We start from the raw sequence: 10,594 nt of genomic DNA on the forward strand, positions 1-10,594 counted from the left end.
GCAGCAGCAGGCCAGGCGCATGCTGCTGCTGCTGCTGCTGCTGCTGCTGCTGCTGCTACAACAACTGCTGCTGCTGCTGCTGCTGCTGCTGCTGCTGAGGGCGGGGGCCGGGTGTACAGAAGCGCCTCCACGCCCTTGGCGAGCATGCAGCAGCAGCAGCAGCAGCAGCAGAAGCAGCAGCAGCAGCAGCAGCAGCAGCAGCAGGGAGCAGCAGCAGCTGAAGCCAGACGTGCTGCCAGCAGCAGCAGCAGCAGCAGGGGCCCCAGTGCGAGCTGGGGCCCCTCGTTTGCTGCAGATGTAGAGGGGGGCCCCCCTTAGTGTCAATGGAAGATCAGATATTTGGGGGGCCCCCGGGGGGCCCCCAGGGGTTCTTGGGGCAGCAGCAGCAGCAGCAGCAGCAGCAGCAGCAGCATAAGCAGATTACAGAAGCGACGCAAACAACACGTAAACCCTAAACCCTAAACCCTAAACCCTAAATTTTTTTAGAGTAGTGCTGGTTCGCAGATGCTGTGGTGACAGGGGTTTAGGGTTTAGGGCTTAAGACTTAGGGCTTGGGCTTTGCAGATGCCGTGTTGGCAAGGGTTTAGGGTTTAGGGTTTAGGGTTTAGGGTTTAAGGGTTTAGGGTTGGGGTTTGCAGATGCGGTGCTCGCAAGAGAAGAGCTGGCAGCAAATAGGGAAGCAAAGAAGCAGCAGAGGATGAAGGAAAAGCTTCTGGAGGTTGAAAGTGAGTCAAGGGTTTAGGGTTTAGGGTTTAGGGTTTAGGGTTTAGGGTTTAGGGTTTAGGGTTAGAGTTTCGTTTTGGCTGTTGTCTTTTGTGGGTGTGAAGGACGGAGGGCGCAAGAAGTGAAACAGCAGCAAGACAAACTCGCGCTGCCGGGTAAGGGTTTAGGGTTTAGGGTTTAGGGTTTAGGGTTTAGGGTTTAGGATGCAGGGTTTAGGGTTAGGGTTTAGGGTTTAGGGTTTGGCGGGAGTCGAGGAAGCTGTCAGGACGGCTTCAGCGGGGCCCTACAGTTTGCTTTCGAGGTTTCGTGCTGCAGCGCACAAGCTCTAGGGTTTAGGGTTTAGGGTTTAGGGTTTAGGGTTTAGGGTTTAGGGTTTGCATTTCAGAGGAGTTGAAGCAAGAGCTAGATCGATGGGCCAAAACAACTGACGGCAGTTTCAAGGACGTGCGAACGCTCCTCAGCACTCTGCACGAAGTAAACCCTAAACCCTAAACCCTAAACCCTAAACCCTAAAAAGGGGTTTGCGGTATGGGCGTGATGGTTTTTCAGCGCGAAAAGCCCAGAAAACGCGTCACAGATGCAGCATTTGAATGTATTCATCCTTTTCATTTATTTATTTATTTATTGATTTATTGATTTATTTATTTATTTATTTATTCATTTATTTATTTATTTATTTCTGTTTTTATTAATTCAGGTTCTCTGGGAAGAAGCCGCGTGGGAACCCGCCTCCCTCAGCAGCCTCATGTTGGCCCCGACGCTGAAGTTGAAATTCCGGTAATTAAAATAAATAAATAAATAAATAAATAAAACTAAATAAATAAATAAATAAATAAATAAAAATAAATAAATAAATAATAAATATGAATAAATAAGTAAATAAATAAATAAATAAATAAAAGTTTTAAAGGGAGGTGAAGAGGCAACCGCAGGTGGTCGAGTTGCGGTGTACGTACACCGCAAACTCGGGAAGGTCGAATAAATAAAAATAAAAAAGAATTTAAATGAATTAATTTAATTATTTCTTTTAATTAAAAACTTTCAATAAATCATTTTAAATAAATAATATATTCTCTCCATTTACTTGATTAATCAATTCATTATTTCATTAATTCATTTATTAACTGACTAATTAACTAACTGATTAATTAATTGACTACTTAATTAATTAATTAATTAATTAAATAGTCAATGAGTAATATTATAATTAATTAATTAACTAATTAATTGGCTAATTAATTAATTAATTAATTAATTAATTGGCTAATTAATTAATTAATTAATTAATTAATTAATTAATTAATTAATTAATTAATTGGCTAATTAATTAATTGGCTAATTAATTAATTAATCAATTAATTAATTAATCAATTAATTGGCTAATTAATTAATTAATTAATTAATTAATTAATTAATTATTTTATTTATTTATTTGCAGGCAAGCTTTGCTGTTATCTCACCCCGACAAACACCAGGGGGCTTCTCCCTCTCGACAGGTAAATCAAATTAAAATCATTTAATTAAAATAATTTAATTAAATCAAATTAATTTAATTAAATCAAATTAATTTAATTAAATCAAATTAAAATAATTTAATTCAATCAAATTAAATTAAATTAAATCAATTAAATCAAATCAAATTAAAATAATTAAATTAAATTAAATTAATTAAATTAAATCTAACGATTAATTTAATTAAATCAATTGAATTAAATCAAGCCAATTTAATTAAATTATATTAATTAAATTACATTGATTAAATTAAGTAAATTAAATTAAATTAATTGAACTATTTGAAATAAAGTATATTTAAACAAAAAAACAAAGTAACTAATTAATGTGATTAAATGATAAATTAAATACAAGCAGATGAGAAGAGTCTTTATTTAATAAATAATTAATAAATTAAAAGAATTTATTAGATAAATAAAATAATTAATTAATAAATAATTTAATTTAATTTAATTTAATTTAATTTAATTAATTAGTGATTTAAATTGTTAAATTCAAATATAAATGTATTGGCGAATTGGCAACCACAAATATTAAACAACCCAGGGCTGCCAATCTCTGCTGCTGCTGCTGCTGCTGCTGTTGCTGCTGCTGCTGCTGTTGCTGCTGCTGCTGTTGCTGCTGCTGCTGCTGTTGCTGTTGCTGCTGCTGCTGCTGCTGTTGCTGTCGTTCCTGCTGCTGTTGTTTCTGCTGCTGCTGCTACCACTACTGCTGCTGGCACTACTACAACTCCTACAACGACAACTACTGCTGCTGCTGCTGCTGTTGCTGCTGCTGCTGCTGCTGCTGCTGTTGCTGCTGCTGCTGCTGCTGCAGTACCGAGCTGAGCGGATCTTTCAGGCTTTGAACGAGTCCTTTAAGTTGGTGGCGCCTTGAGGTGTCTGTACACCTGGGCGCCGTGGGTTTTCTTTGAGTTGTTTCTTTTATTTATTCCTTTTATTTATTTATTTCTTTTATTTATTTATTTATTTTATTTATTTATTTCTTTATTTCTTTTCTTTTGTTTATTTCTTTTCCAAAGTCTTGAGGGCCTTTAGTGGCAAATAAAAGAAAAAATAAATCTCGAAAGAAGCAGCAACAGAGAACTCCAAACTTTTTCTTTATTTCTTTTTATTTCATTTTAATTTAATTTCTTTATTTCTTTTATTTCATTTTAATTTATTTTCTTTATTTCTTATTATTTCTTTTCAATTTAATTTCTCTAATAAGGAAACGCCAGTCTACTTCCATTTAATTCTTTTCTATTTGATTGATATATTAACTCCCGTAGCTAGCTAGCTGGCTGGCTAGCTAGCTAGCTAGCTAGCTAGCTGGCTAGCTAGTTGGCTAGCTAGCTAGCTAGCTAGCCAGCTGGCAAGCTGGCTGGCCGGCTAGCTGGATGGCTGGCCAGCTAGCTAGCTAAACTATTTATTTATCTGTCTAGCTAGCTAGCCAGTTAACTAGCTAGTTGTCTTGCTGGCTAGCTAGCTAGCTAGCTATATGGGCAGCCAGCTAGCTGCAGGAATGGCCAGCTGGCTAGTTAGCTGGGGTCAGCGAGCCCGCTAATTGGCTAGCTAGCTAGCTAGCTAGCCAGCTAGCTAGCTAGCCTCAGCTAGCCAACTAGTTGAACAGCTAGCTAGCTGGCTAGCTGGCTAGCCAAGTAGCTGGCTAGCTGGGCCTGGAGCAGCTGGCTGCGGGGCCTTCGCGGTGGCGCTGCAGCTAGCAGCAGCAGCAACGACTTGCTGCAGCAGCAGCTAGCTAACTGCTGCAAAGAGCCGCCGCAGGTTGCGATCTGCTGCTGCTGCTGCTGCTGCTGCTGCTGCTGCTGGAGCGAATCTGATCCTGAGTTTGCACGAGGGTTTAGGGTTTAGGGTTTAGGGTTTACGTTCGACAGCTAGGGTTTAGCGGGTATTGATTTATATTTAGTGAAAACTGCAAACACAGCTGCAGCAGCAGCAGCAACAAAATAAAAAATAAAATAAATTTATTTTATTTTTATAAATTGATTTCCATTTTTGTTTACTTGGGGTCTCTGGGCCTCGCCAACAGCAAGACAGGCGGCCCCACAGCAGCAGCAGCAGCAGCAGCAGCAGCAGCAGCAACAACAACAACCATTGCAGGAAATACAAGCTTTTAAGTAAAAAGCTGCAGCAGCAGCAAAGCCGCAGCAGCAGCACATCTGCAGCAGCTGCAGAACCCCCTGGCTCAGCAGCAGCAGCATCAGCAGCAGCAGCAGCATCAGCAGCATCAGCAGCAGCAGCAGCAGCAGCATCGCCACTACCACATCAGCAGCAGCAGCGGCAGCAGCAGTAGCAGCCTAGCCATCGTACAGCAGCAACAGCAGCAGCATCGCCACCATCAACAGCAGCAGCAGCAGCAGCAGCGTCGCCATCACCAACAGCAGCAGCAGCAGCAGCAGCAGCAGCGTCGCCATCACCAACAGCAGCAGCAGCAGCAGCAGCGTCGCCATCACCAACAACAGCAGCAGCAGCAGCGTCACCAGCAGCAGCAGCAGCAGCGTCGCCATCACCACCACCGCCACCCCCCCTCCACCAGCAGCAGCAGCAGCAGCAGCAGCAGCAGCAGCAGCAGCAGCAGGATGCAGCGGGCGTGCGAAATGGTGGTTTCTTTGCTGCGGCCGCAGCAGCAGCAGCAGCAAGCTCCTTACCATGTCTTGAATGTTCAGATTTTGGCGCTGCTGCAGCGCGAAGGACTCATAAGGGGTTTTGCTGTCAACGGCAGCAAAATCAATATTCTCCTCAAGCACTACCAGGGCGCCCCGATGCTGCTGCTGCTGCTGCTGCTGCTGCTGCTGCTGCTGCTGCTGCTGCTGCTGCTGCTGCTGCTGCTGCTGCTAAATCTCCACTTCTGCTGCTGCTGCTGAATCTCCACTTCTGCTGCTGCTGCTGAATCTCCACTTCTGCTGCTGCTGCTGCTGCATCGCCTCGGCCTCCGCTGCTGCTGCTGCTGCTGCTGCTGCTGCTGCTGCTGCTGCTGCAGGTGATTCGGAACATCCGGGTGGTGTCGAAGCCTTCGCGGGCGATTTGGCTGACAGCAGCAGAATTAAAAGAAAAGACAAAATTTAATTCTGGACTTTGGCTGCTGCAGACTTGCTGCGGTGTACAGACACACCGCGACTGCATGCGCTTGGGACTCGGAGGCAAAGTCCTCATGGCCGTCAACAACGGCTTCCAGCACTTCTCCTGATGCTGCTGCTGCTGCTGCTGCTGCTGCTGCTGCTGCTGCTGCTGCTGCTGCTGCTGCAGGTGGCGCTGCTGCTGCTGCAGCAGCCCAGCACATGCAGCAGCACGAGCAGCAGCAGCAACACTAATAGCAGCAGCAGCACTAGCAACGGCAGCAGCACCCGCAGTTTCTGCAGTTGCAGCAGCAGCTGCTGCAGCAGCATCAGCTGCACCCGTAGCAGCAACTGCACGCGCAGCAGCTCCAGCAGCAGCAGCAGCAAGTGCACGCGCAGCAGCTCCAGCAGCAGCACCAACTGCACGCGCAGCAGCAGCAGCAACTGCACGCGCAGCAGCTGCAGCAGCAGTAGCAACTGTTGCAGCAGCAGCAGCCGCTGTTGCAGCAGCAACAGCCGCTGTTGCAGCAGCAGCAGCAGCTGTTGCAGCAGCAGCAGCAGCTGTTGCAGCAGCAGCAGCAGCTGTTGCAGCAGCAGCAGCTGCTGTTTGTTGCAGGATGTTTAGGGTTTTGATTTAAATTTCTTTTTTGTGAAATCTTTCGCTTCAGGTGTACAGACACCCCAACTCCAGCGCATGCGTTTTCCGGGATTTCTTTTTTGAATTCTTTTCGAAGAAATAAATAAATAAAATAAATAAATAAAATAAATAAATAAATAAATAAATAAATAAATAATAAATAATAAATAGATAGATAATAAATAAATATAAAATAATTAATTAAAAAGGGAAAAGGCAAAAAGCTGTTCGGAGAATGAGAAAGTTAAACAAATCAAAGATGAAAATAAAAAGAAAACAAATTAATAAAAAGAAATAAAACGGTTTTAAATAAAATAAAATAAAAATAAAACAGAAGTGAAATAAATAAAAGGAAAATAAAATAAAAAAATAAATGGAAAATTAAGAGAGGAACAGCGGAATAAATAAATTCGAAAAAATCAAAAAATAAAAATAAGAAAATCAAATCGGAGTCGCTGGTTGGCTGCTACTGTTGCTGCTGCTGCTGTTGCTGCTGCTGCTGCTGCTATTGGCGCTGTTGCTGCTGCTGTTGCTGCAGCAGCAGCAGCAGCAACAGCATTTGGAAGCAAAAGAGATCTGGTGGAAATCCATCAAAAATAAAAGTTTTATTTCCACATGCAAACCTTCAGGTGTACGTACACCTGGGCTTTCCATTTGCTTTTTCTGCATTTCCGGATTTTCCATTTTTGAAATTTAATAAAACCAAAAGTTCCATTTATTTATTTAGTCTTTTATTTTTATTTCTCTAAAAGATCTAAAATATATTAATTGGATATTTAAGTAAATATATTTTACTACATATTTAAATAAATATATTAGTGGAGAGTTAAATAAAAGTTTTTATAAGAATTAAATAAATATATCGACAAGACTTGTATTGCTTTAATTGCATTTATTTATTATTCGATTTATTTTCTTTGTTTAAATTAATTAATTAAAAATAAAAATGTAGAAGTGGTCTATTAAATCCAATAAATACAATAAATACAATTGTCAAAATAAATACAATAAATATAATAAATGTAATAAAACAATAAATAAAGCTGGTGGAATTAATAATGACAAATGGAATAAAAATAATATATAAAATATTCCAACGAATATAATAACTGAAAGAAATCCAGAAAATCCAATAAAAGTAATAAATGGAAGTAAGAAATGCAAATTGAAAATCTATTTTAAAATAAATCCAGTTAAAACAAACTATTTCCTTTACTATTCAATTTAATTTAATTAATTAGCTAATTAATAAACTTATCCTTTTATTTATTTATTTCTTTTTTTTTATTTTGTTTAAACAAAGTGCATGCATGCAGCTGTACATACACCCCGTTGGCACCTCGAGTGCATTCCATCGGTTTTGGACTTTTTCAAAAATAAATTTAATTAAAGTTTCATTAAAAGTCTTTTAATTGGCGAAATAAATGGAAATAAAAGCATTAAATGCATTTCAGGTGTACGTACAGCAGAGGCGAAAGCGCATGCATTCAAAAGAGTGCGAAAAGTTGAGGTGTACGTACACCTCAGAAATGCGGGTTTCCGGAAAAAACTGTTTTTCCGCAAATTGCACCATTTTGAGTTTTTCTTTTCAATTCTTTTGTCCTTTTTGCATTTAATTGAAGATTTTGCATGCATTTGATGTCCCTAATTGCAATATTTGGCAAATTTGAACAGATTTCGTTCTTTCTACTCCCCTGTTTCCCCTGAAGACTATTCAGACTTGAATTAAGTTTTCAAAAAGTTTCTTTTGGCATTCAAATGCTCTCAGCCCCACAAATAATCCATTTGAGTCCTTTTGTCTTTTTAATTTCTTTTTAATTTCTTTTTAATTTCTTTTTAATTTCCATTTAATTCCTTTCATCCTTTTATTTCTTTTTACTTCCTCAACTCTGCATTTCTTCGTTTCTTAACTTGGACTTTTCGCAGTTAGAAAATTTTTTCTTTTGTTTCTTTTGTGTCCCTTTTGTCGCCAAAAGAACTCCAACTGTTTTTAAATCCACTTTCATCAAAACAATTTTCATTTTCATTTTTATTTTATTTTTCTTTTTTATTTTCTTTTTTTTTGCTTTCTTTCTGCTGCTGCGGATGCGCCGCAATGTAAAACACCAAAAACAAAATGCAGCAAATTGTGCAGCTCCAGAAGATCTGAAAAACAAAAAAACAAAAAAAACAAAAAAGCAAATTAAAAAGACATTACAGAAACAAAAAAGCAAAAAAGAAATAAAAGGAAATTAAAAAGGCAACGGGAGATAAAAAAGAAATTAAAAAAAGACAAAAGGGGACAAAAAGAGACAAAAAAGCGTCACCAGCAGCAGCAGCAGCAGCAGCAGCAGCAGAAGCAGCAGCCTTATCACCATTGACGTAAGCAGCAGCAGCAGCCGCCTGATCATCCTCGGCAGCAGCAGCAGCAGTAGCAGCAGCAGCGACCTGGTCACCATCAGCAGCAGCAGCAGCAGTTTTATCACAATCAGCAGCAGCAGCAGCAGCAGCAGCAGCAGCAGCAGCAGCAGCAGCAGCAGCAGCAGCAGCAGACCTTGACCCATTGGGGGCAGGGGGGGTGGGGCTGCAGCGCCCCTTCGAGAAAATAAAATTTTAAAATCAAAAGAGACTCTGTGGAGATCACCGCGATGTCCAGCCAGCACTGCACCCCCATGCGCGGGCAGTCCCTGCAGCAGCAGCAGCAGCAGCAGCAGCAGCAGCAGCAGCAGCAGTAGCAGCAGCAGCGGGGGTGAGAGCAGGAGGAGGGGGGGGCAGCAGCGGGTGCAGCGGCAGCGCCGGCAAGTGCAGCGGGAGCAGCAGCAAATGCAGAGCAGCAGCAGCAGCGAATCAGCAGCAGCGCGAGCGTTGGCAGCAGCAGCAAACGCAGCAGCAGCAAATACACCAGCAGCACAAGCGTTAGCAGCAGCAGCAAACGCATTAGCGAAAGCAGCACAAGCGTTGTCACCAACAGCAGCAGCTGCAGCACAAGCATTAACGGCAGCAGCAACTGCAGCAGCATCCGCAAGTTCATCAGCGGCAGCCAGTGCAGCAGCAGCAAGTACAGCAGCAGCAGCGAATGCAGCAGCAGCAGCAGCAAGTGCAGCAGCAGCAGCAAGTGCAGCAGCGGCAGCAAGTGCAGCAGCAAGAGCAAGTGCAGCAGCAGCAGCAAGTGCAGCAGCAGCAGCAAGCGCAGCAGCAAGAGCAACAGCAGCAGCAAGTGCAGCAGCAGCAGCAAGTGCAGCAGCAGCAGCAGCAGCAGCGCGTCTCACGGGTCTGTTGCAACGACGTAGAACTCCCTAGTTCCTGCTGCAGCAGCAAATGCCAGCAGCGCGGTGCGCAGCAGCACGAGCCAGTGTTTGCTGCTGAGGCCCAAAATGGCTTTTAAAAAGAAAACATTTAAATCCAAAAGATTTACAAACAAACACAAAAACAAAGTCAAACAGAAACTCCGCGCAGAAGCCAGCATCGACGGCCACCGGTACCTCGTGCTGCAGCAGCAGCAGCAGCAGCAGCAGCAGCAGCAGCAGCAGCAGCAGCAGGACACGGCAGTGCTTTCTCATTTGCTGCTCGCCGTTTGCTGTCTTCGAAGCTTTTGTTTGCATGCAGAAAGAAAAACAAGTTGGGAAATCCTTGCACACAAATAAAAGCCAAGGAGATGCTGAAGCAGCAGCAGCAGCAGCAGCAGCAGCAAATGCAGCAGCAGCAGCAGCAGCAAATGCAGCAGCAGCAACAGGAGCAGCCGCAGGAACAGGAGTAGCGGCACAAGGAGGAACAGGGGAAGCGGCAGGAGCAGCAGCAGGGACGGGACCAGCAGCAGCAGCAAGTGAAGCTGCTGCAGCAGCAGCAGCAGCAGCAGCAGCAGCAGCAGCAGCAGCAGCGGGGTTAGTTGTCTGTCTGACAGTTCGTAAGGCATGAATTGTTTGAGAGTTTCTTTGAGGGGGGATCGCGCATCTTTTTGCTGCTGCTGCTGCTGCTGCTGCTGCCACATTTGCTGCCGCTCGTGGAGTTTGAGCAGCTCCTGCTGCAGCTCCTGCCGCTGCTGCTGCTGCTGCTGCCGCTGCTGCTGCTGCAGCTCCTTGTCCGCTGCTGCTGCTGCTGCTGCTGCTGGCGTCTCCTTGGGGGAGTCGCACATGGGCGAAGAGGACGCGGCTGCGGCCACCGCTGCGGGCGTCCGCTGCTGCTGCTGCTGCTGCTGCTGCTGCTGCTGCTGCTGCTGCTGCTGCTGCTGCTGCTGCTGGGGGGGGCTGGGAGAAGCAGGACTGATGAAGGAAAAAGACTTTGCTGCTGAGTCTCCCAAAGCTTTCAAAGACAAAGAATAATCTTTGTGCCAATTGTAATGCAGCATTTGAAACCTCCGACAAAAAAATAAACCCAAAAACATCCCCAAAAAGTTGCAGCCAAACACGTCCAGCAGCAGCTGCAGCAGCAGCAGCAGCAGCAGCAGCAGCAGCAGCAGCAGCAGCAGCAGACACACAACTTCAACTCACTTTTTTATTTTTTAATCCTTTTTAGTGCTTTCTTTTTCTAATTCTTTCTTTCTTTTCTAAATCTATTTCTTTAAAAGATCTTTTCTTTTTATTTCTTTTTTTAATTCTCTTTTCCCATTTTAAATTCTATTTCTTTAAAATCTTTTTAAAACTATTTCTTTTAAAAGCTCTCTTTCTTTTTATTCTTTCTTTCTTTTTTAA

The 10,594-nt window shown here is 43.1% G+C and overlaps 3 protein-coding genes across 3 annotated transcripts in view; 2 read left to right on the forward strand and 1 right to left on the reverse strand.

Annotated features, from left to right (window-relative positions):
* Window positions 1–221, forward strand: part of ENH_00018270 (hypothetical protein) — a gene marked incomplete at both ends in the record, with an annotated part of 1,009 nt that extends 788 nt beyond the window's left edge. Inside the window, one exon of the mRNA XM_013584369.1 lies at window positions 120–221. Within this exon, the coding sequence (XP_013439823.1) occupies window positions 120–221 (102 nt within the window). The remainder of the gene's footprint in view (window positions 1–119) is intronic.
* A 102-nt stretch (window positions 222–323) lies between these two features.
* Window positions 324–4,934, forward strand: ENH_00018280 (hypothetical protein, conserved; the record flags this gene model as incomplete). Its single annotated transcript, XM_013584370.1, has 8 exons — window positions 324–444; window positions 639–725; window positions 828–878; window positions 1,109–1,197; window positions 1,421–1,500; window positions 2,162–2,219; window positions 4,409–4,824; window positions 4,919–4,934. The coding sequence occupies 8 exons, from the start codon at window positions 324–326 to the stop codon at window positions 4,932–4,934; spliced, it is 918 nt and encodes a 305-aa protein (XP_013439824.1).
* A 3,186-nt stretch (window positions 4,935–8,120) lies between these two features.
* ENH_00018290 (phosphatidylserine synthase, putative) lies at window positions 8,121–10,251 on the reverse strand (the record flags this gene model as incomplete). The annotated part of the gene is made up of 3 exons (XM_013584371.1): window positions 8,121–8,354; window positions 8,461–8,593; window positions 9,806–10,251. The coding sequence occupies 3 exons, from the start codon at window positions 10,249–10,251 to the stop codon at window positions 8,121–8,123; spliced, it is 813 nt and encodes a 270-aa protein (XP_013439825.1).
* Between the last annotated feature and the right edge of the window lie 343 nt (window positions 10,252–10,594).

Source organism: Eimeria necatrix, genomic scaffold (genome assembly GCF_000499385.1).
Source record: "Eimeria necatrix Houghton genomic scaffold, Enh_scaff15, whole genome shotgun sequence".
Taxonomy (NCBI): Eukaryota; Apicomplexa; class Conoidasida; order Eucoccidiorida; family Eimeriidae; genus Eimeria; species Eimeria necatrix.